General features: G+C 40.2%; 1 protein-coding gene across 5 annotated transcripts in view; it reads right to left on the reverse strand.

Annotated features, from left to right (window-relative positions):
* Positions 1 to 26,861, reverse strand: part of LOC121535300 (zinc finger protein 521-like) — a 193,516-nt gene extending 166,655 nt beyond the window's left edge. For all 5 annotated transcript variants that reach the window (XM_041842221.2, XM_041842220.2, XM_041842223.2 and 2 more), the window contains exon 1: positions 26,197 to 26,861. In XM_041842221.2, coding sequence (XP_041698155.1) covers positions 26,197 to 26,236 — 40 coding nt within the window. In that variant the 5' untranslated portion in view covers positions 26,237 to 26,861. The remainder of the gene's footprint in view (positions 1 to 26,196) is intronic.
* Between the last annotated feature and the right edge of the window lie 292 nt (positions 26,862 to 27,153).

Consider the following 27,153-nt stretch of genomic DNA (forward strand, 5'->3'; position numbering starts at 1 on the left):
CCATATCGGGTGAACCGTTTAGAAATTACAGCACTTTTTGACCAAAAGTATTGGGACACATTCACATTAAATCAAATCAAATTTTATTTGTCACATACATGTGTTTAGCAGATGTTATTGCGGGTGTAGTGAAATGCTTGTGCTTCTAGCTCCGACAGTGCAGTAATATCTAACAAGTAATATCTAACAATTTCACAACAAATACCCAATACACACAAATCTAAGTAAGGAATGGAATTTAAGAATATATACATACAGTGGGGAGAACAAGTATTTGATACACTGCCGATTTTGCAGGTTTTCCTACTTACAAAGCATGTAGAGGTCTGTAATTTTTATGATAAGTACACTTCAACTGTGAGAGACGGAATCTAAAACAAAAATTCAGAAAATCACATTGTATGATTTTTAAGTAATGAATTTGCATGTTATTGCATGACATAATTATTTGATACATCAGAAAAGCAGAACTTAATATTTGGTACAGAAATCTTTGTTTGCAATTACAGAGATCATACGTTTCCTGTAGGTCTTGACCAGGTTTGCACACACTGCAGCAGGGATTTTGGCCCACTCCTCCATACAGACCTTCTCCAGATCCTTCAGGTTTCGGGGCTGTCGCTGGACAATACGGACTTCCAGCTCCCTCCAAAGATTTTCTATTGGGTTCAGGTCTGGAGACTGGCTAGGCCACTCCAGGACCTTGAGATGCTTCTTACGGAGCCACTCCTTAGTTGCCCTGGCTGTGTGTTTCGGGTCGTTGTCATGCTGGAAGACCCAGCCACGACCCATCTTCAATGCTCTAACTGAGGGAAGGAGGTTGTTGGCCAAGATCTCGCTATACATGGCCCCATCCATCCTCCCCTCAATACGGTGCAGTCGTCCTGTCCCCTTTGCAGAAAAGCATCACCAAAGAATGATGTTTCCAACTACATGCTTCACGGTTCAGATGGTGTTCTTGGGGTTGTACTCATCCTTCTTCTTCCTCCAAACACGGCGAGTGGAGTTTAGACCAAAAAGCTCTATTTTTGTCTCATCAGACCACATTACCTTCTCCCATTCCTCCTCTGGATCATCCAGATGGTCATTGGCAAACTTCAGACGGGCCTGGACATGCACTGGCTTGAGCAGGGGGACCTTGCGTGTGCTGCAGGATTTTAATCCATGACGGCGTAGTGTGTTACTAATGGTTTTCTTTGAGACTGTGGTCCCAGCTCTCTTCAGGTCATTGACCAGGTCCTGCCGTGTAGTTCTGGGCTGATCCCTCACCTTCCTCATGATAATTGATGTCCCACGAGGTGAGATCTTGCATGGAGCCCCAGACCAAGGGTGATTGACCGTCATCTTGAACTTCTTCCATTTTCTAATAATTGCGCCAACAGTTGTTGGCTTCTCACCAAGCTGCTTGCCTATTGTCCTGTAGCCCATCCCAGCCTTGTGCAGGTCTACAATGTTATCCCTGATGTCCTTACACAGCTCTCTGGTCTTGGACATTGTGGAGAGGTTGGAGTCTGTTTGATTGAGTGTGTGGACAGGTGTATTTTATACAGGTAACGAGTTCAAACAGGTGCAGTTAATACAGGTAATGAGTAGAGAACAGGAGCGCTTCTTAAAGAAAAACTAACAGGTCTGTGAGAGCCGGAATTCTTACTGGTTGGTAGGTGATCAAATACTTATGTCATGCAATAAAGTGCAAATTAATTACTTAAAAATCATACAATGTGATTTTCTGGATTTTTGTTTTAGATTCCGTCTCTCACAGTTGAAGTGTACCTATGATAAAAATTACAGACCTCTACATGCTTTGTAAGTAAGAAAACCTGAAAAATCGGCAGTGTATCAAATACTTGTTCTCCCCACTGTATATGGACAAGCAATGACAGAGCGGCATGGACTAAGATACAGTAGAATATTATAGAATACAGTATATACATATGAGATGAGTAGTGCAAGATATGTAAACATTATTAAAGTGACTAGTGTTCCATTTCTTAAAGTGGCCAGTGATTGCAATAGGCAGCAGCAGCCTCTAATGTGATAGTGATGGCTATTTAACAGTCTGGTGACCTTGAGATAGAAGCTGTTTTTAATTTTCTCAGTCCCAGCTTTGATGCACCTGTTCTGACCTCGCCTTCTAGATGATAGCGGGGTGAAGAAGCAGTGGCTCGGGTGGTTGATGTCCTTGATGATCTTTTTGGCCTTCCTGTGACATCAGGTGATGTAGGTGTCCTGGAGGGCAGGTAGTTTGCCCCCGGTAATGTGTTCGGCAGACCACAGCACCCTCTGAAGAGCCCTGCGGTTGCGGGCGGTGCAGTTGCTGTACCAGGCGGTGATACAGCCCGACAGGATGCTCTCAATTGTGCATCTGTAAAAGTTTGTGAGGGTTTTAGGTGCCAAGCCAAATTTCTTCAGCCTCCTGAGGTTGAAGAGGCTCTGTTGCACCTTCTTCACCACACTGTCTGCGTGGGTGGACCATTTCAGTTCGTCAGTGATGTGTACGCCAAGGAACTTGAAGCTTTCCACCTTCTCCACCGTCGATGTGGATAGGGGGGTGCACCCTCTGCTGTTTCCTGAAGTCCACGATCATCTTCGTTGTTTTGTTGACGTTGAGTGAGAGGTTATTTTCCTGGCACCACACTCACAGAGCCCTCACCTCCTCCTTGTAGGCTGTCTCGTCATTGTAATCAAGCCTACTACTGTTGTGTCGTCTGCAAACTTGATGATTGAGTTGGAGGCGTTCGTGGCCACGCAGTCATGGGTGAACAGGGAGTACAAGAGGGGGCTGAGCACGCACCCTTGTGGGTGTTGAGGATCAGCGAAGTGGAGATGTTGTTTCCAACCTTCACCACCTGGGGGCGGCCCGTCAGGAAGTCCAGGACCCAGTTGCACAGGGCGGGGGTCAGACCCAGGGCCTCGAGCTTAATGATGAGCTTCGAGGGTACTATGGTGTTGAATGCTGAGCTATAGTCAATGAACAGCATTCTTACATAGGTATTGCTCTTGTCCAGATGGGATAGGGCAGTGTGCAGTGTGATGGCGATTGCATCGTCTGTGGATCTATTGGGGCGGTAAGCAAATTGAAGTGGTTCTAGGGTGACAGGTAAGGTAGAGGTGATATGATCCTTGACTAGTCTCTAAAGCACTTCATGATGACAGAGGTGAGTGCTACGGGGCGATAGTCATTTAGTTCAGTTACCTTTGCATTCTTGGGTACAGGAACAATGGTGGCCATCTTGAAGGATGTGGGGACAGCAGACTGGGAAAGGGAGAGATTGAATATGTCCGTAAACACACCAGCCAGCTGGTCTGCGCATGCTCTGAGGACGCGGTTAGGGATACCGGTTAGCTTGTCTGGAAGCGAGACGTCGGTGTCGGCGACGTGGCTGGTTTTCCTTTTGTAGTCCGTGATTGTCTGTAGACCCTGCCACATACATCTCGTGTCTGAGCCGTTGAATTGCGATTCCACTTTGTCTCTATACTGATGTTTTGCCAGTTTATTTGCCTTGCGGAGTGAGTAGCTACACTGTTTGTATTCTGCCATATTCCCAGTCACCTTGCCATGGTTCAATGCGGTGGTTCGCGCTTTCAGTTTTGCGCGAATGCTGCCATCTATCCACGGTTTCTGGTTAGGATAGGTTTTAATAGTCACAGTGGGCACAACATCACCTATACACTTCCTGATAAACTCAGTGACCATTTCAGTGTATTCGTCAAAATTATTTTCGCAAGCTACCTGGAATTTATCCCAGTCCGCGTGATCAAAACAATCTTGAAGTGTGGATTCCGATTGGTCAGACCAGTGTTGAATAGTCCTTAGCACGGGTACTGTTTGAGTTTCTGCCTATAGGAAGGGAGGAGCAAATTGGAGTCATGGTCAGATTTGCCGAAAGGAGGGCGGGGGAGGGCCTTATAACCATCCCGGAAGTTCGATTAGCAATGGTCGAGGATTTTAGCAGCCCGAGTACAACAGTCGATATGTTGATAGAACTTTGGCAGCCTAGTCATCAAATTTGCTTTCTTAAAATCCCAGGCTACAATAAATGCAGCCTCAGGATATGTGGTTTCCAGTTTGCTTAAAGTCCAGTGAAGTTCTTTGAGGGCCGTCGTGGTATCGGGGGGATATACACGTCCGTGACTATAACCGAAGAAAATTATCTTGGGAGATAATACGGTCGGCATTTGATTGTGAGGTATTCTAGGTCGGGTGAACAAAAGGACTTGTGTTCCTGTATGTTACTATAATTACACAATGAGGCGTTAATCATGAAAAACGCCCTTCTGCTTCCCGGAGAGATATTTATTTCTGTCTGAGCGATGAACTGAGAACCCATCTGGCTGGACTGATTTCAACAGAATATCCCCAGAGAGCCATGTTTCCATGAAACAAAGTATGTTACAGGCCCTGGTGTCTCTCTGGGAAGAAATCCTTGCCTTGAGCTCGTCGACCTTGTTCTCCAAAGACTGAACATTAGCGAGTAGTATACTTGGAAGCGGTGGGTGGTGTGCAAGTCGCCGCTCCAAGTGCCTCTCCTCCGCCGGCGATGTTTTGGGTCAGCCGCTGGAATCAGTCAAATTGCCCTGGGGAGAGCAAACAAAATATCTGCTTCGGGAACACTTTATGAGCTAATAATGTAAAAAAGAATACATAAAAAAACGAAATACCGCAAAGTTTCCTTAGAGCTAGTCGCGAGGCCGCCATCTTCATCAGCACTTTATGTGTATTAAAGTAGTCAAAAGTTTAGTATTACTAGCACGCAATGATTACATCAAGCTTGTGACTCTACAAACATGTTGGACATACAGTGTGGGAAAGAAGTATTTGATCCCCTGCTGATTTTGTACGTTTGCCCACTGACAAAGACATGATCAGTCTATACTTTTAATGGTAGGTTTATTTGAACAGTGAGAGACAGAATAACAACAACAAAATCCAGAAAAACGCATGTCAAAAATGTTATAAATTGATTTGCATTTTAATGAGGGAAATAAGTATTTGACCCTTAGTACTTGGTGGCAAAACCCTTGTTGGCAATCACAGAGGTCAGACGTTTCTTGTAGTTGGCCACCAGGTTTGAACACATCTCAGGAGGGATTTTGTCCCACTCCTCTTTGCAGATCTTCTCCAAGTCATTAAGGTTTCGAGGCTGACGTTTGGCAACTCGAACCTTCAGCTCCCTCCACAGATTTTCTATGGGATTAAGGTCTGGAGACTGGCTAGGCCACTCCAGGACCTTAATGTGCTCCTTCTTGAGCCACTCCTTTGTTGCCTTGGCCGTGTGTTTTGGGTCATTGTCATGCTGGAATACCCATCCACGACCCATTTTCAATGCCCTGGCTGAGGGAAGGAGGTTCTCACCCAAGATTTGACGGTACATGGCCCCGTCCATCGTCCCTTTGATGCGGTGAAGTTGTCCTGTCCCTTTAGCAGAAAGCTTAATGTTTCCACCTCCATGTTTGACGGTGGGGATGGTGTTCTTGGGGTCATAGGTAGCATTCCTCCTCCTCCAAACACGGCAAATTGAGTTGATGCCAAAGAGCTCGATTTTGGTCTCATCTGACCACAACACATTCACCCAGTTCTCCTCTGAATTATTCAGATGTTCATTGGCAAACTTCAGACGGTCCTGTATATGTGCTTTCTTGAGCAGGGGGACCTTGCGGGCGCTGCAGGATTTCAGCCCTTCACGGCGTAGTGTGTTACCAATTGTTTTCTTGGTGACTATGGTCCCAGCTGCCTTGAGATCATTGACAAGATCCTCCCGTGTAGTTCTGGGCTGATTCCTCACTGTTCTCATGATCATTGCAACTCCACGAGGTGAGATCTTGCATGGAGCCCCAGGCCGAGGGAGATTGACAGTTATTTTGTATTTCTTCCATTTGTGAATAATCGCACCAACTGTTGTCACCTTCTCACCAAGCTGCTTGGCGATGGTCTTGTAGCCCATTCCAGCCTTGTGTAGGTCTACAATCTTGTCCCTGACATCCTTGGAGAGCTCTTTGTTCTTGGCCATGGTGAAGAGTTTGGAATCTGATTGATTGATTGCTTCTGTGGACAGGAGTCTTTTATACAGGTAACATGCTGAGATTAGGAGCACTCCCTTTAAGAGTGTGCTCCTAATCACAGCTCGTTACCTGTATAAAAGACACCTGGGAGCCAGAAATCCTTCTGATTGAGAAGGGGTCAAATATTTATTTCCCTCATTAAAATGCAAATCAATTTATAACATTTTTGACATCAGTTTTTCTGGATTTTTCTGTTGTTATTCTGTCTCTCACTGTTCAAATAAACCTACCATTAAAATTATAGACTGATCATTTCTTTGTCGGTGGGCAAACGTACAAAATCAGCAGGGGATCAAATACTTTTTTCCCTCAATGCATATTATGATAAATAGATTTGAAACTTGTATCTCATTATGGTAAGTGGTGAAATAAGTATAGCCAGTTATACTTGTAATGGCTTAGCAGATAATAACAAAAGATAAGGAATACAATATTTATTGTTTACAGGAAACTCATTAAACAATTCTAGATGTTGTGTGGAAAAAGGACTGGGGGGACTAAATATACTTCTCCCATGGGCAAAGAAACTCAAAAGGGGTGATGATATTGATTAATAGTAATTTTGATCCGAATGTGCAAATTGTCCAAACAGATCCGCGAGGTAGATGGATGATTTTAAATATGTTATTGGACCATAAACAGATATGGCTCATTAACCTTTATGGACGAAATAATGATGATCCACGCCTCTTTGACAACATATATAATAAACTATCAACCCTGCAAGCAATACAATACTCTATTATTATGGTGGGAGATTATAATACTGTTTTAAATAGCTCAATGGACCGTAAAGGTAATCACACCACAAACTATTACCCTCATGCTCTTAAGGAAATCATGAATGTCATGGATACATTAGAACTAGTGGATATATGGAGGCTTAAATATTCTGACCTAGTGAGATATACATGGCGGAGACTCAATCAAGCTAGTCGTCTTTACTTCTTTCTTATGTCATTCTCGTTGGCACCAAAAGTTTAAAAAGTGTTGATAGGGGACAAAATGCGGTCGGACCATCATATAATTGGCATATACATTACTCTTACTGAATTTCCACGTGGGCGAGGATATTGGAAATTTAATCAAAGCCTATTGGATGATAACTTGTTTTTAACTAGAACAGAGGAATTTATAACAGAATTTTTCTGACATAACATAGGTACAGCAAATCCCCTTATTGTATGGGACAATTTTAAATGTGGCTTTAGAGACCATGCAATTCAGTACTCATCTCAAAAACAAAAGCAATTCAGGTCAAAAGAGTCCATGCTAACAAAGGAAATAGAAGGTCTAACAGAACAGATAAATAGCAATATAAACTGTAACATAGAGGCTCAGCATAAATTAGTGGAAAAACAAAAAGAAATGGAGAAACTTATTCAAGAAAGATCAAGTGTAATATATTATAAAAAATAAAGCAAACTGGATGGAATATGGGGAAAGACGCACCAAATTCTTTTTTAATCTTCAACATAGAAATGCTACCAAAAAGGATTTACTGAAACTGGTTACAAATGACGGAGTCACTCAAGTACTTTAAGCATATGCTTTCGTTTCAGTCGCCTCCATCTCCTCTAACTGAAGCTAATCGTAGGGATTTTTTTCTATTGATAATGTAAAATTAACAGCCATACAGAAAGACAAATTACAGAGGAGGAACTTCTGGATGCAATTAAAGACTTTAAGTCTGGGAAAACTCCAGGGTTGGATGGCATTCCAGTCAAGATATACCAAACCTTTTTTGATATACACAGAGGACCGTTATTAGCATGTTTTAACCACTCCTATGTAAATGGTAGATTATCAGACACTCAAGAAGAAGGTCTGATTTCATTATTACTGAAACAGGATACAAGTGGGAAATATAAAAAATTAGAGGCCCCTTACACTTCAGTGTTGTGATGCAAAAATGCTAGCAAAATGTATAGCGCATAGAATTAAAAAGGTATTGTCGGACATTATTAATTCTAATCAGACAGGTTTTTTACATGGACGATACATTGGAGATACTATAAGGCAAGTACTGGAAACAATAGAACACTATGAAAAATCTGGAAAACCAGGCCTGCTATTCATAGCAGACTTTGAAAAGGCATTTGCTAAAGTACGACTGGAGTTTATATATAAATGCCTGGAGAATTTCAATTTTGGAGAATGTCTTATAAAATTGGGTTAAAATAATGTATAGTAACCCTTGGTGTAAAATAGTAAATAATGGCTATTTCTCAGAAAGTTTTAAACTGTCAAGAGGAGTAAAACAAGGTTGTCCACTTTCGGCATATCTATTTATTATGGCCATCGAAATGTTAGCTATTAAAATCAGATCCAACAATAATATCAAGGGATTAGAAATCCAGGGCTTAAAAACAAAGGTGTCATTGATTCATGTTTTCTTTTAAATCCACAACATGAATCCCTCCACAGCCTCATAGAGGATCTAGATACATTTTCTATCCTCTCTGGATTACAACCAAATTATGATAAATGCACTATATTACATATTGGATCACTTAAAATAAAAAAATTACATTACCATGTAGTTTACCAATAAAATGGTCTGATGGTGATGTGGATATACTCGGAATACATATCCCAAATGAAATAAATGATCTCACTCCAATACATTTGAATAGAAAGTTAGCAAAAATAGATAAGATCTTGCTACCATGGAAAGGTAAATACCTGTCTATTTGTGGAAAAATCACCCTGATTAACTCTTTAGTATTATCCCAGTTTACATATTTGCTTATTGGCTTGCCTACGCCTAGCGAACATTTTTTAAAATTATATGAGAAAATAATATTCCATTTTATTTGGAAAGGCAAGCCAGACAAAATTAAATAGGCCTATTTATATAATGAATATGAATTCGGAGAACAGAAATTATTAAAAATTAAAGCATTAGACCTATCACTAAAAGCTTCAGTCATACAAAAGTTATACTTAAATCCGAACTGGTTCTCTAGTAAATTAGTAAGATTGTCTCACCCCATGTTCAAGAATGGCTTTTTTCCCTTTATTCAGATTACAACCTCTCACTTTCAGTTATTTGAAAAAGGAAAAATCTCCCAAATATCACTATTTCTAAAACAAGCCATAGAAAGTTGGTTGCAAATTCAATTTAATCCTCCAGAAACGACAGAACAAATAATGCAACAAACATTACGGTTAAACTCAAATATACTAATTGATAAAAAAAAATCGAATTTATAAATAAAAAACAAAAAAGTATAATATTCGTAAATGATATCATAGGTATGACTGGTGGAGTTATGTCGCACATGCAGCTAACAAAGACTTATGGAAATGTCTGCTCTACCAAAATTACAACCAAATAATTGCAGCATTACCGCAAAAATGGAAGAGGAAAGTGGAAGGGGGAAAAAGTAAGGAACTTGTCTGTTGGCCCTGCATTAAAGAATATAAATGGTTAAAGAAAATTGTGATGAATAAAAAAAGTATACCAGTTTCATTTAAGGACCAAAGGATTGACAGCCGTCCCATACAGATTGCAAAAATGTTGGGAAGAGATTTTTGATGTACCGATGCAAATGCAAATTAATTACTTAAAAATCATACAATGTGATTTTCTGGATTTTTGTTTTAGATTCCGTCTCTCACAGTTGAAGTGTACCTATGATAAAAAATTACAGACCTCTACATGCTTTGTAAGTAGGAAAACCTGCAAAATCGGCAGTGTATCAAATACTTGTTCTCCCCACTGTGTGTATATATATATATATATATATATATATATATATATATATATATATATATATATATATATATATATATATATATACAGTGGGAAAAAAAGTATTTAGTCAGCCACCAACTGTGCAAGTTCTCCCACTTAAAAAGATGAGAGAGGCCTGTAATTTTCATTATAGGTACACGTCAACTATGACAGACAAATTGAGAATTTTTTTTCCAGAAAATCACTTTGTAGGATTTTTAATGCATTTATTTGCAAATTATGGTGGAAAATAAGTATTTGGTCACCTACAAACAAGCAAGATTTCTGGCTCTCACAGACCTGTAACTTCTTCTTTTAGAGGCTCCTCTGTCCTCCACTCGTTACCTGTATTAATGGCACCTGTTTGAACTTGTTATCAGTATAAAAGACACCTGTCCACAACCTCAAACAGTCACACTCCAAACTCCACTATGGCCAAGACCAAAGAGCTGTCAAAGGACACCAGAAACAAAATTGTAGACCTGCACCAGGCTGGGAAGACTGAATCTGCAATAGGTAAGCAGCTTGGTTTGAAGAAATCAACTGTGGGAGCAATTATTAGGAAATGGAAGACATACAAGACCACTGATAATCTCCCTCGATCTGGGGCTCCACGCAAGATCTCACCCGTGGGAGTCAAAATGATCACAAGAACGGTGAGCAAAAATCCCAGAACCACACGGGGGGACCTAGTGAATGACCTGCAGAGAGCTGGGACCAAAGTAACAAAGCCTACCATCAGTAACACACTACGCCGCCAGGGACTCAAATCCTGCAGTGGCAGACGTGTCCCCCTGCTTAAGCCAGTACATGTCCAGGCCCGTCTGAAGTTTGCTAGAGTGCATTTGGATGATCCAGAAGAGGATTGGGAGAATGTCATATGGTCAGATGAAACCAAAATATAACTTTTTGGTAAAAACTCAAGTTGTCGTGTTTGGAGGACAAAGTTGCATCCAAAGAACACCATACCTACTGTGAAGCATGGGGGTGGAAACATCATGCTTTGGGGCTGTTTTTCTGCAAAGGGACCAGGATGACTGATCCGTTAAAGGAAAGAATGAATGGGGCCATGTATCGTGAGATTTTGAGTGAAAACCTCCTTCCATCAGCAAGGGCATTGAAGATGAAACGTGGCTGGGTCTTTCAGCATGACAATGATCCCAAACACACCGCCCGGAAAACGAAGGAGTGGCTTCGTAAGTAGCATTTCAAGGTCCTGGAGTGGCCTAGCCAGTCTCCAGATCTCAACCCCATAGAAAATCTTTGGAGGGAGTTGAAAGTCCGTGTTGCCCAGCGACAGCCCCAAAACATCACTGCTTTAGAGGAGATCTGCATGGAGGAATGGGCCAAAATACCAGCAACAGTGTGTGAAAACCTTGTGAAGACTTACAGAAAACGTTTGACCTGTGTCATTGCCAACAAAGGGTATATAACAAAGTATTGAGAAACTTTTGTTATTGACCAAATACTTATTTTCCACCATAATTTGCAAATAAATGCATTAAAAATCTTACAAAGTGATTTTCTGGATTTTTTTTTCTCATTTTGTCTGTCATAGTTGACGTGTACCTATGATGAAAATTACAGGCCTCTCTCATCTTTTTAAGTGGGAGAACTTGCACAATTGGTGGCTGACTAAATACTTTTTTTCCCCAATGTATGTATCTATCTTGGCACACTGACCTTCTAGTGCTCACTCGTGATACTACGAACACATGGCTTTCCTCGCTCTCTCATACAATTTACAATCTTTATAATATTGGATCAAACACTCTTCATATCAATCAATAATATAATAGAACTTTTAGCAAAAATGTTTATTTTCAATTTACAATCTGTAGAAACAATGAGAATAGAAGGGTTCAGAACTTTTGTGAAACAACACAGTACAGTTGGAAAATATATGGCAAATAGAAATCCGATATGGATGGTGTTAAGAGATAGATGGGAGGTGTTGAATGGAGCTGAAGGATGGGACTAATAACAACTAACAACAACTAATAACAACAAGATAACTAATGTAAAGCATACTGTGTCCATAATAAGTATATAGGTTATAGGTTGAGAACTTTTGTGAAAGAGCACAGTTAGAAAGATATGGCATTTAGAAGCAAACCGGATGGACATCATGCAACTGATCAGGGAGGTTGAGGGTAGAGGAAGTTCAGGAGTAAAAACAAACAAAATAGAATTATTGTAAAGTTGACTGTGTCCATAAAAGGTATATAGTATGTATAAGCTGGAAGTAGAGGCCTAAGCGTTGTTGTTCACTAGTTTACTCCAATTAGGGGAGGGGTTGGAAAGTAATAAAGGGAAATATATATATATATATTTTTAAAGGATATGTATATACAGTTGAAGTCGGAAGTTTACATACACCTTAGCCAAATACATTTAAACTCAGTTTTTCACAATTCCTGACATTTTATCATAGTACAAATTCCCTGTCTAAGGTCAGTTAGGATCACCACTTTATTTTAAGAATGTGAAATGTCAGAATAATAGTAGAGAGAATGATTTATTTCAGCTTTTATTTCTTTCATCACATTCCCAGTGGGTCAGAAGTTTACATACACTCAATTAGTATTTGGTAGCATTGCTTTTAAATTGTTTAACTTGGGTCAAACGTTTAAGGTAGCCTTCCACAAGCTTCCCACAATAAGTTGGCTGAATTTTGGCCCATTCCTCCTGACAGAGCTGGTGTAACTGAGTCAGGTTTGTAGGCCTCCTTGCTCGCACACGCTTTTTCAGTTCTGCCCACACATTTTCTATAGGATTGATGTCAGGGCTTTGTGATGGCCACTCCAATACCTTGACTTTGTTGTCCTTAAGCCATTTTGCCACAACTTTGGAAGTATGCTTGGGGTCATTGTCCATTTGGAAGACCCATTTGCGACCAAGCTTTAACTTCTTGACTGATGTCTTGAGATGTTGCTTCAATATATCCACATAATTTTCCTTCCTCATGATGCCATCTATTTTGTGAAGTGCACTAGTCCCTCCTGCAGCAATGCACCCCCACAGCATGATGCTGCCACCCCGTGCTTCACGGTTGGGATGGTGTTCTTCGGCTTGCAAGGTACCCCCTTTTTCCTCCAAACATAACGATGGTCATTATGGCCAAAAAGTTCTATTTTTGTTTAATCAGACCAGAGGACATTTCGCCAAAATTACAATCTTTGTCCCCATGTGCAGTTGCAAACCGTAGTCTGGCTTTTTTATGGTGGTTTTGGAGCAGTGGCTTCTTCCTTGCTGAGCGGCCTTTCAGGTTATGCCGATATAGGACTCATTTTACTGTGGATATAGATACTTTTGTACCTGTTTCCTCCAGCATCTTCACAAGGTCCTTTGCTGTTGTTCTGGGATTGATTTGCACTTTTTGCACCAAAGTATGTTGATCTGTAGGAGACAGAACACATCTCCTTCCTGAGCGGTATGACAACTGCGTGGTCCCATGATGTTTATACTTGCATACTATTGATTGTACAGATGAACGTGGTACCTTCAGGCGTTTGGAAATTGCTCCCAAGGATGAACCAGACTTGTGGAGGTCTACAAAACATTTTTCTGAGGTCTTGGCTGATTTCTTTTGATTTTCCCATGATGTCAAGCAAAGAGGCACTGAGTTTGAAGGTAGGCCTTGAAATACATCCACAGGTACACCTCCAATTGACTCAAATGATGTCAATTAGCCTATCAGCAGCTTCTAAAGCCATGACATCATTTTCTGGAATTTTCCAAGCTCTTTAAAGGCACAGTCAACTTAGTGTATGTAAACTTCTGACCCACTGGAATTGTGATACAGTGAATTATAAGTGAAATAATCTGTCTGTAAACAATTGTTGGAAAAATTAGTAGAAGTAGATGTCCTAACCGACTTGCCAAAACTATAGTTTGTTAACAAGAAATTTGTGGAGTGGTTGAAAAACAAGTTTTAATGACTCCAACCTAAGTGTATGTAAACTTCCGAGCACGGCGCTTGTAAAGCCAAGGTAGTGGGTTCGATCCCCGGGACCACCCATACACAAAAATGTATGCACGCATGACTGTAAGTCGCTTTGGATAAAAGCGTCTGCTAAATGGCATATTATTATTATTATTATTATTATTATTATATGTATGTATATGTATTTATATGTATGTATGTGTATATGTATGTGTATGATTGTATATGTATATATATACAGTGCCTTAAAAAGTATTCAACCCCCTTGGTGTTTTTCCTATTTTGTTACATTACAACCTGTAATTTAAATTGATTTTTATTTGGATTTCATGTAATGGACATACACAAAATAGTCCAAATTGGTGATATTAAAAAAATAACTTATTTCAAAAAATTCGAAAAAATTAATAACGGAAAAGTGGTGCATGCATATGTATTCACTCCCTTTGCTATGAAGCCCCTAAATAAGATCTGGTGAAACCAATTACCTTCAGAAGTCACATAATTAGTTAAATAAAGTCCACCTGTGTGCAATCTAAGTGTCACATGATCTCAGTATATATACACCTGTTCTGAAAGGCCCCAGAGTCTGCAACACCACTAAGCAAGGGGCACCACCAAGCAAGCGGCACCATGAAGACCAAGGAGCTCTCCAAACAGGTCAGGGACAAAGTTGTGGAGAAGTACAGATCAGGGTTGGGTTATAAAAAATATCAGAAACTTTGAACATCCCACGGAGCACCATTAAATCCATAATTAAAAAATTTAAAGAATATGGCACCACAACAAACCTGCCAAGAGAGGGCCGCCCACCAAAACTCATGGACCAGGCAAGGAGGGCATTAATCAGAGAGGCAAGAAAGAGATCAAAGATAACCCTGAAGGAGCTGCAAAGCTCCACAGGGTATCTGTCCATATGAACACTTTAAGCTGTACACTCCACAGAGCTGGGTTTTACGGAAGAGTGGCCAGAAAAAAGCCATTGCTTAAATAAATAAATAAGCAAAAAGTGTTCGCCAAAAGGCATGTGAGAGACTCACCAAACATATGGAAGAAGGTACTCTGGTCAGATTTGAGCTTTATGGCCATCAAGGGAAACGCTATGTCTGGCACAAACCCAACACCACTCATCACCCGAAAACACCATCCCCACAGTGAAGCATGGTGGTGGCAGCATCATGCTGTAGGGATGTTTTTCATCGGCAGGGACTGGGAAACTGGTCAGAATTGAAGGAATGATGGATGGCGCTAAATACAGGGAAATTCTTGAGGGAAACCTTTTTCAGTCTTCCAGAGATTTGAGACTGGGACGGAGGTTCACCTTCCAGCAGGACAATGACCCTAAGCATACTGCTAAAGCATCACTCGAGTGGTTTAAAGGGAAACATTTAAATGTCTTGGAATGGCCTAGTCAAAGTCCAGACCTCAATCCAATTGAGAATCTGTGGTATGACATAAAGATTGTTGTACACCAGCAGAACCAATCCAACTTGAAGGAGCTGGAGCAGTTTTGCCTTGAAGAATGGGCAAAAATCCCAGTGGCTAGATGTGCCAAGCTTATAGAGACATACCCCAAAATACTTGCAGCTGTAATTGCTGCAAAAGGTGGCTCTACAAAGTATTGACTTTGGGGGGGGGGTGAATAGTTATGCACGCTCAAGTTCTGTTTTTTTTGTCGTATTTCTTGTTTGTTTCACAATAAAATGTTGTGTAAATCAAATGATACAACAAATTGAACAAACAAATTGTTGGATGCATTTTCTGTTTGTTTTGGTTGTGTTTCAGATTATTTTGTGCCTAATAGAAATGAATGGTAAATTATGTATTGAGTCATTTGGGAGTCAATTTTATTGTAAATAAGAATAAAATATGTTTCTAAACACTTCTACATTAATGTGGATGCTACCATGATTATGGAAAATCCTGAATGAATCGTGAATAATGATGAGTGAGAAAGTTACATACACACAAATATCATGCCCCCAAGACATGCTAACAATAACAGGGAAGGTTCATATGTTTTTGGGGGTATGATATTTATGCCTCTGTAACTTTCTCACTCATCATTACTCACAATTCATTCAGGACAAGGGTCTAAAATGCTGGCCATATCAATATTTTTCTGAAGTGATATTTGGCTGTACAGGCTAGCATGAGGGACAAGAAGTAGCTAGCCACAACGAGGTTTGTTTTTAGAAAAGTCAGATAACCTTGTAAGCTACCTTGGTATTACTAACTAGCTAGCTAATAGCTAGTTAAATTTCTCTCATGATTATAAAGACTACAAAATGTTAATAAAAACAGCATATTTTACTGACCTAAAAGGTTAGCTGTGTTAGCCCAGTCGCTAGCTTATCCAGGGTCAGTGATACATAGAGCAACCATGTACTGTCTATCTATGGGAACAACTACAATTATTTTGCAAGCAACATTGCTGAAATAACCTTTCATTAACCTCATTAAATGTTATATGTAATGCTCATCTCCTGTAGCCTAATTGTAATCTCCTTATTTTCATACTGTACCTAAATTACCCTAGTACCTAAGGGTTGGATTTGCACTAAACAATTGTATATGTCAGCACTTAAAAGGCATTACAAAATCTGGTATAAACTGAGAACATATATCTCAACATCTAAATAATGTGTGAGTTTAGCTATTCTCTGCTATAGTTGATAGATGCCCATAAGGCCAGTAATGCCATCATACTTTAGGCCTATGGCTGCATTGGTGATGCATGCCATATGATAACCTGCAAAATGGATTCACATAACTGATATACTGAGAGAGAGTGGCAATCAATATAAAACAGATTGGAGATCTTACAACGAGACAAAAAGGAAATGTTCATTTGAGAATACAACACAGACACATTAGAGAAAGAACCCCTTCCCTTCTTTATTGCAGGATTGTGATATGTGATTAATCAACATTGACACTAGTTCATTTTGAATAATAGTTTAACAGTTAAAACAAGTTTAAACACTCGTATGTAAATATTAGACATCTTAGTGTAAAAAACAATAGATAATTGAGTAGTAACATGTAAGGCATCATTTCAGGTGACACCCCCCCCTTGCCATACCAGAGGTGGCCAACCTTGCTCCACCAACACCTGATCTACTGGGTGAGCAGACTTTTATTCCAGCCCAGCAATAGCACACTTGATTATCAACTCATTAGGTTTGATAAGTTGAATCAGGTGTGTTACTGCTGGGCTGAAACAGAACCCTGCACACCCAGCAGACCTTCAGCAGGGTTTGTAATAGGTAATAGTGCCAATTGTAATAGGTTTATACACTGTGAGTGATGTTTAACTGTATTTTTGTATGCAACATTTGCTAACATAGGTAGGCCTACACATATAACCCATGGCATATAGGATATACCCTTAGTCTCTTGGGATATTCATTGGGACCTCTTTCTTCATCTGCAAACAGGCTTTCACAGGATTCCATATCTGAGGACAGAAAACATCACAAACAAACAGGCTTCATTATCCTCAAATTAGACAGAACTGAATATTATGTTGCTATTTTCTCTCTGTCCTCAAAGTTTCCCCCTCTAGGGACTGGAACTGGAGAATTTTTCATAATGCCCTCCCACAAAATGACCTGCCCGCTCCAGTAGCCTTTACTGACACCTGAAGTTGGGGCCAGAACTGAGTTTGGGAAACCCTGAGCTAGCTGATTACATTTAATTCACTTAGCTAAACAGCTAGCTAGCAGCTCAGTTGAGTTAGCATACAAAGTGGCCTACTGTAGCCAGCTAGCTAGCTAGCTAATAATACATCGTTTTTTTACATTGAAAAATGTATTTACTTACTTGAATAGGTTCTCCCACTGCCTCAATTTTTTGGGTCCTTACAAAAACAAAATAATTTGCAAAAGTGCAGCCAGCAGCAATGTGGATGAACGGAGACAAAGGAAAAAGTATATTTGTCACAAGAGCGGTTTAGAACGTGTTGTGACATTTGACTTTACCAGCGTAATCCACTTTCAATTTCAATAAATATAAATTTGTCGGCCACACTTGATAACTTGAAAACTAGCACTTAAAACTAGCCTAGGCAACAACTATATTTCGTAGTTTTGAAAGACTGTGTTTACATGTATGCATCCAAGGCCAGTTCACAACGTGCAAGTCATGTGGCATATTTGTGCGATTTTTAGGTTTAATTTGTCCGAGCATGACCGTGCATTCAGATCAGCCCCCAGTCAGTTAGTGACAGGTTTGTAAATGAACGCTTGTCAAAGGAGTGATGGTTTGATCAGCACTCAGATGAATTCATTAGCTACACTACATGGTAACCAACCCCTATTTGATGCAATGCGATATTGTCATTGGCCTTGACAAACATGATTTTAGCCTGTTTAGAATTCGGTGACGGGGAGGGGAGAGAGTTCCTTGCAACATGTCAAGTACAGGGAACTAAATGTATTTTAGCAGCGGGAAGAGAACTAAAGACTCTCCCACATGTTCCCTGTAAAATTAAGGTCTCACCAAGGACTTCTTCTCGCCGTTCCTCCCCTGCAGTTGAAATGCATTCTCCATTATGCTTCTCAATCTAGCCTTTCATTTCCCTTCAGCAGAGAGAAAGGGGAGTCTGACAGGTCTTCCCAGCAGGGGGAGAGTGGCAGTGTGACTACCAAAGCCAGAAACCAGCTAGTGACACTTTTTTAAAAAGGCACCAAATATCCTGTACTTTGTATAATTAAGGCAGGGATCTTATGGTGGTGAGCAACTTATTCTCAGCTGAGCTGGAGTCAATGTAGAGAGTGGTGTCAAAGCTCACTGGGGAATCAAGAGGGAAGAGTAAAGCAGCTTATTATGAAGACGGTAAGAGAGAGATAGGAGTGGCGATGTCTCCCTGACTGTCCGGAACCGCTGGCCGATATTGAACAAGAGTTTCAGTAAAGGAATTCCTCTACAAAGCTGTCTTTAAGGCACTGCATCTCAGTGCTTGAGGCGTCACTACAGACCACCTGGTTCGATTCCAGGCTGTCTCACAACCGGCCATGATTGGGAGTGCCATAGGGCGGCGCACAATTGGCCCAGCGTCGTCCGGGTTTGGCCGGTGTAGGCTGCCATTGTAAATAATAATTTGTTCTTAACTGACTTGTCTAGTTAAATAAAGGTAAAATTAAAAATTAAAATAAATTATGACGTGCCATGTTGAGGAAATGTGTTTCATTCCCCAAAAGGAAGAACAAAAGGTCTGCACTCCTACCAGAGTTAATTAGACACCATTTATCCAATTTGTGAGAATACAAAAGTCCTCTGATCTCTGTTAGTTCATTTGTTAAATACATCACTAAAATGGGAGAGATGAGGAGTGGCAGATGGACACAATGTTGAATGTGTCCCCATAGAGCACCGTACATAGAGAACTGTGTCTCTGTATGTTTCCGTCTAACCAGTGCAGAAGCCTCGCCTCGTCCTGTGGAGACATAAAGGCCTTAGAGAGTGAGCCTGAGTCCCTGTGAGTCTAATGAGTTTATCCAGCTGTGTTGAGCGCCTTGCATCCAGGATCATTTAAATGGACCAGAATAGAGGGGATCCTAATAAATCCCCCATGGTTCGAACAGAGATTGGTTGGGTGGAAGGATTGTGTGTGTGTGTTTGTGAGTGTTTGTGAGTGTTTGTGTCTGTGTGTGTATGTGTGTGTGTGTGTGTGTGTGTGTGTGTGTGTGTGTGTGTGTGTGTGTGTGTGTGTGTGTGTGTGTGTGTGTGTGTGTGTGTGTGTGTGTGTGTGTGTGTGTGTGTGTGTGTGTGCGTGCGTGTACATGCGTGCATGTACATGCGTGCATGTGTGTGTGTGCGTATGTGTGTGCGTGTGTGTTTGAAGGAGAGCTGGAGTTTTTGTTTTGATTACCGTCCCTGTTGGCGAGATAAGGGAGTTGAGGCAGAAAATTCCATTTTAGAATGCCATCAGAACTTATCCATTACAGCAGCACCAGCCATGATTTAATGATTTTTCACCACTGTGAACTTATTAAAAGTTTTGCCCATTTAGACAAAACAAGCAATTTTCATTCTTGTTGTAAATTCCTTTTTATTTCATTCACTCAACGGGATGTTTCAGTGGATTTGACAGGTGCTACCTAGGTGGGCTATTGGTCATCAGAGCTAACCTGTCAGACATGCAAATAATTTACCCATAGTACTTCTCCATAGAGGTAACAACAATGACAACTCAGCAACGATCAAATACACATTTCATCAGCCATTGATGCAATACTCAATGAGAAATGAATAATAATACCCCTGACTCATTTAATGAATGTATACTACAGCTGCCTGATAACGATCTCAACAAGACTGGAATATATATATGTATATATTATACCAGCAGACAAACATAATATCACTTCAGCATCCGACCAGCTATCAGTTAATATATTTTTGACAAGGTACATTGTATCACTCTGCCAGTGACACACTGTTTTTATAATTATGCTGAAATGTTTTGTTGATACAACATACACATGGGACCAAATCAACACTGTTCCTTTAATTTTATACATGTAACAGGAATAATGTAATCTGACTACAAGTGTTGTAGCGTTGAAGGTCTGCTGATTAACATATACTATCCAACACAAAGTCAAATGGCAAGAATCAATCATTCAACATGTAATCTACAAACCAATAAATACAAACACAAAGAATAAGACTCATGGCCATATGTCCTCAATAACAGCAATAGAGTGAAATGTCTCTTATAAATAATGTAGAAAACACAATCTAATGAAGATATGAACAGGCAAAACATAACAAAATCTAATGAAGACGTGAACGGGCAAAACACAACAAAATCTAATGAAGACGTGAACGGGCAAAACACAACACAATCTAATGAAGACGTGAACGGGGAAAACACAACACAATCTAATGACGACGTGAACGGGCAAAACGCAACACAATCTAATGAAGACGTGAACGGGCAAAACACAACACAATCTGAGGATCACTTGCTCTAATCCATCAAATGAATTCCTGTTGCGTGAAAGGCTGTAAGGCTATAAGTAAAGAGGCTGTGTGTGTGTGTGTGTGTGTGAGTGTGAGTGTGTGTGTGTGTGTGTGTGTCTGTCTGAGAGAAAAATGACTTCTAGACACACACACACAAACACATACAAAGCCCTGAGTCTCTCTGTTCCTGGATATGCGAGCAGCAAGCAGCAGCGGGATTCATCTGGTTGGTTACAGCGAGCTTGGACGTTACAATGTGGAGCACAATGGCTGTGTAATCGGCCCCGACTGACCGGAAAGGAGACACTCGCCACAGGGACTACAACTCAATTTAGCTCGGGTCACCAGGTCAAACCTCCTCAATTAGTACTGGGGGAGAGGAGGGGAGAGGACACACACTGCACATGAATAACTTTCTTAATGAGCATTATTTGAACTGGTGCTGATTAGTGTCATAAATAATTTGCAATGGAGGAGCCGTGTGTTAATCATACGCTGTAATGTTTGTAATCCTTCATGTATTATTATAACGTAAACAAGTTATGAATATGAATAGTAATTCTGAAGTAGTCTGAAATCGAATAATACCTTATTGAAAATAATAATAGTATCAATGGATAAATAATCATACTAATGTAGTATTATATATTATGATCATATTTATTATACAAAAATAATAATACATTATGTATTTTATACAAACAAATTTGTCAGGAAATCAATCATTGACAGCAGATCGGGGAGACACCATCTCCCAGCAGACAGACAAGCCATGACAACAGGATAGACACACGCCATGAAATAAGAGTAGATATCGGCCAGCTCCGGTGGCACCCTGACAGGCCCAGCACAACTCACTGAGCCCCAGCCTCCTGCACATCAAGAACACTGACAGCCATGTTAATGGGATTTCTATTGCTCCATCATCATTTCCTTAATGATAATACGAACCATATTTTTGTGTCACATTAAAAAAGTGCTAATGGGTGTTATATCACAGATCATTAATTGTAAAAAAGACTAAAATATCGGGAGCTTATTAAAGTAGAAATGGCATTAGAGCTTACTAGAGTTTAAAGTAGAGGAAAATTAAATAGAGTGAATAGCGTATCTACTCTGGCTCTCACTTTAATCATCAGCGCAGCTCTTACTGCATTTCTAAATAATTATGAATACATACTGAATAATTATTTTTCATTAATATTCGCAACAACAAAACTCTAAAGCTCAAGTACTGTATGGTCTAGTTGCAATCACTTGGTTTTCATTAGGTACTGTAAATTTGGATTGCAAAGCAGAAAAAGTGGCTATGGATTCACAGAGTTTAGCATATCTGCCTCGTTCCATATTTGCCAGGTTGGACATCAATAAATGCATCGATACTGGACTAGACACAGATGGAGACATGGTTTAACTATGGTTGAACTCTCAACATTTGCACCACATTAAATCAACCCCTCTAAATATGACAACAATAAAGCCTGAACGTCAATGACCTGAAATAAAATTAAATAAAGTCATATAGATCCAATTCAAAAGACAAAATGGTGAGGTGAAAAAAAGTGTGGCAAGGCAAACTCTAAATTGTTAACTAAGCCAAAGCAGGGTTATTTTTGACAGTCAGCCTATATTTGACACAGACGATCTATGTTAGCTGTTGCTTTTCATAACGTTTTCTTGACTGTAATAGGAATTCATACTATTTCCATATTATGGATTCATATGAACCCATATCAAATGGCATACAGTCTGCTTCTATCCAATGCCAAGTCAAATCCCAGGGTTCACTCATCTTGTGATAAACATCAAATATTTAAGGTGTATATGACATGACAACGATTTCATGATACTCTGCAATACATTAACTAAATGGTGCAGAAAATATATGTATGTATGCAGATGACGGCTACCCTGGAAATATAGTTTTCAGCCAATGAAGACAGAGGAGTGAGAGAGTGTAATTTGTGCTCTAAGAGAAAATATCAACCCAGTCTCTCTCTCTCTCTCTCTGCTCAGGAAGTCAGTGAGCAACGTGGCAGGCAGTCATATGTTCTGTGTGTGCAGAATCTGGACTAGTCTGACTGAGGGATCGTCCTTCTATTCCTCTATCACTGCAGATCACTGTGACTGAAGAAGCTGCTGACCCCAACACTTCAGTGTTCACATCAAAACAAAATCACGATGCACCCACCACAATTTAGAAATGCAGATGGAATAGGATTGAGTAAATGTTAGTGGCGAGGGTGAAGTGTTTGCATATAAGTGAATTATGTATGGTCTTGTCCTGTGCCATGTATTCCCCTAAGCAATAACATCGCTGGCTACTTCTCTCAGACTTAATTGAAACGGGACTTGTAACGTTGCCCTTTTCCTCAACGGGACCAAAACATAACCTCTGACTCCCTCCAGCATCCAATCGACAGAGAAAAGAAAGGGGGACAGATTCAACAAACAGAATAAGAAGAAAAAGAGAGGCAACCATCAAGGCTTTATTTTGTCCTCTTTCTCTCTCTGTACATGCTGTCTCTCAACCCATGTTGACCGATAGCCTACCGTACGCCCCAGTCTCCGGACATGATTGGGATCGACCGTCCCTACATGTGCCATCCGCATCTCACCTTACTTTTATCCCTCACATAACAAAGTGTTATTTTACTGTCAGGATGAAACATGGACACTGACCATGTCTCTAACCCACACAACACAACCAATGATACTGTGATCTGAAACTCTGCAATTACAGTGTGAGAGGTAAACTACCTACTGTAAAAGCTACCATTAAATTCAAACACTGACCACTGTCTCTAGCCAACACAAGACAACCAATATATAATACTCTGCTACTATATTCTGTGGGGAAATATAATCTGACAGACACCACCTAATACAAACACTGAAACTATGCAAAATCCCCAAAACATATAATTTCCACATCAATTATGTTTTGAAAGGAAGGCTGTCTTGTGGACATATGTATAAGTGTGACTGCGTCCCTACAGAGGTGGACAAAGAACAATAAACAACATCTGCCTGCTCTCTTCTGATTCTGATCCAAACTGAGGAAAAATCTATGACGTGTCTACATTTCATTACAACTTTACTTAAAGACAAGACAGTTGTGGAGAACATATGGAAGTAGAAACAGTTTCTGCAACTAAGCTGTTGCATTTGGATTTCAATGCAAAAACAAACACTAAATGTCATCACTCATCAAGACTTAAACTATTGCATGCAGTCTCTCTCTGACACATACTGTATACTCACACACACTCAACACACACACGTACACACACACAGAAGAAATGTGCACACACACACACACTTGTAGCACATCTGTTGGTACAAACAGATCATGTCTAAGTGATTTATCTTTGAAGAATAGAGAATGTAATTTCACCTACAGCATCAAAACTAGTCAATGCCACCAAAGTGTCAGCTGCTGACAAAAACAGAAATCTATCTATAGAGGCGTTGTTTACTGTGAATAGAACCAGCAGACAGACACACTTGAAACAGTCTTTGACAACAACAGTGAGATGTGCATGATGCACTCACACTCACATTCCCCTCTCTCCTGGGTATTGATTTAAAATGGTCGCTGTAGGAATGTTACCATAGACCATGTAACTATCCTTTGAGATGAAGACTTCCGAGAATGAAAGGGGAGAAAGAAAGAGTCGACAGATCACAAGCTGAGACAGTGAAATTGTGGACAATTATTTGCTGAGCAAAATACAATGCCTGCCAGATGAACTGCAGCTCAACCTCGAACCCCAGCAGCTACTCTACCACAAATACTACAGAGAAATACTGTGTGTGTAAGGCTGGCTACCGTAGAACCGTTTAAGTGACGGTTATGGATGAAGACGTCATTAAAATAAAATTACCGTCATAACTATTTTGGGGGAGGGAACATGGACTCTTATCAACGTAATACAACTTTGTTAATCGTTGCTGAAACAAAAGGTGTTGTTATAGCAAACAAGTCTCCCCCCACAATGCTGCAGCAGCGCACATAGAAATAAAATGAATAGAACAGGCTTGGAACCTCTAACCCTGGAAATTTGACTTGCAAACTAATTTGACTTGTAACATGGGTACACTACACTCGCAATGGCTGCCTAGTATTGTGATGCAATAATTTCCATGGTAATGTAGAATGTTCATTCAAATGATGTTATCTGATGTGGGGCTCATGCAATGGAATGTATTTTTTGTTTTGTCAGTTAAGCTGAATCAACAAATCACAACACATATTGATGGGTGCACTTCCTGCTTTTAGTTCCTGCTTTTACTTCCTGCTTTGCTCCTATGGGCACATTCACAATGGCCGCCTATATGCCATCATTGACTTGAATGGGGACGCACGTTCTATTCATTCTTTTTCTATAGCAGCACATGCAGTTATGGGCGGAGGAGAGGAGAAAATGTGCATTTAAAAAATAAAATATTAATAATGCATAATTTGTTTTGCTATTCGAACGGTGACCGTGATCATTTGGCTGGCCAATTACGTCATCCAAAATTCCATGACCGTCACAGCCCTATGTGTGTGTGTGTGTGTATGTGTGTGTGTACGTGTGTGTATCTAAGAGGGAGAAGTTAGTGTATTTCTCAGTGTATTAGGATATATACCTTTGGTACATATAATAATGTGACAAATTAAGAATAAATTAAGACACAGTCCATCTCAAATGAATGTGTACAGAGCAAAATAATGTATCACTTTGAAAACTGGGGGTCTGTCAAATAAATACAATTTCACATGTGGGTGAAGTTCTGCTTTATGCTTATAATCATGTAATACCATACGGTATAATGTAGAATAGATTATATGGTTGATGAAATGCAAAACCCCCACTATTGACCAGTAATGATAAAGTTATTAGGTAATCTGACAATTCATGAAATCTAATTCTCAAGCCTTCCAAGGAACAGGTCAAAGGAAAAATAGTACATTCATTTAGCTCTCAATTTAATCTACTAATCTCCTACTCCACACGCACACACTTTATTAAACATGCTTCCTCCCATTTCATATCAGACTCGCGTCACGTGACACTACAAAGTCACCCATTCCAGAAGACAGACAGCTCATGGCCCGAACTTCAGCGTCATTAACAGATCCAGATGGTCCTCAAACTCGCCACGTTCCATCACATCGCTCGGGGTTGCCTATTCCGTACAGAGCTGTCTAATTTCTCCCCTCTCTAGTTTCTTAAATGTACACAAATTGACATTTTAACATACCATGAGGGTTTTTTTCCTACAAGAAAATGCATGCGCCAGGCGTATGTAAAAAAAGGGGGAAACACTTTTAAACGAGAGGAAAATAGTATCTAATCTCTGTAAAAACATGGATTCACACTACCGTATACAAGCTTTTTGAATCTAAAACGTTAGTTGGTGAATTTGGCTGGTTTCCACACCAACATAGCCTACGATCTTTTTCAGAGGCATCCAACATATCACTTACCTTTCAATGATCTTGGTTTAGCTTGCTTGCGGCGCGACATCCTACAGAAAACGCTGAAGTTGCTCAGTTTCAGACAGATAAATTGTATTCACTGGAAAGCGAATACTTAAAATATCCTTTTTAAATTTCACTGACAATAGCAGCGAGTGTTCTTTAACCATTACAAAAACATTTATATGGTCTGAATATCAGTTGCGATGATTTTGTGATGAGCCTAATGTTAAAATCCAATTAATCGGTAGGCAACTCAATTTAGTTCAACTGCGTATCGGGAAAAGTGTCAGAATATTGTGATACGGTCATGCGCTTCCATTCTCCAGCAATACACATTCGCGTGTACTGTAGGTCTAGGCTAATAGTAGTTTAGAAATAAAAACTGAATTGTTGCTTTTAGCCTCGGATCTCAAATGCAATCGCGTGAGAAAGACATAAGCGAAATGCCTGCTGTGAGAGAGCAAAAATGCAACAAAAGAAAAAAAGAAAAAAAGAACAACACTTTTCCCTGCATATCCACCTAGAAGCATCAAAACTCTTATAGACTCTTCCTTTTCCCACTCCAGTTAGCTAATCATGGATTAGGTTCGGAATCTGATCTAAATCTACTTCTAAATTGTTTTAAAAAGAGGATGAAGAAGCAGAGAGAAGATGGAAGCTCCCTCCTCATCACAAACCTGCAAGGTCTTGGACTGCGCTGTCGCTCCGGTAGTCCACATAATAATGGAAAATGGAAGCAAGGCCCCCAAAGCCATCAGGATGGCTCCAGAGGGGGCCCCTACCCCGCAGGGACTCGCTCTGTACGTAATCACTGAGGAAATCATTGTCAGCCTGCCTGCACTCACACACAGACAGAGAGGCATGATTAAAATCCTCGGGATCATGGCAAGATGCGGATTGCTGGATCGTTAGTCCCCGGATCCGGAGTCGAACTCACAAGCCAAAGTCTGCATCGTCGCCCTC

The sequence above is a fragment of the Coregonus clupeaformis genome, chromosome 21 (assembly GCF_020615455.1).
Source record: "Coregonus clupeaformis isolate EN_2021a chromosome 21, ASM2061545v1, whole genome shotgun sequence".
Taxonomy (NCBI): Eukaryota; Metazoa; Chordata; class Actinopteri; order Salmoniformes; family Salmonidae; genus Coregonus; species Coregonus clupeaformis.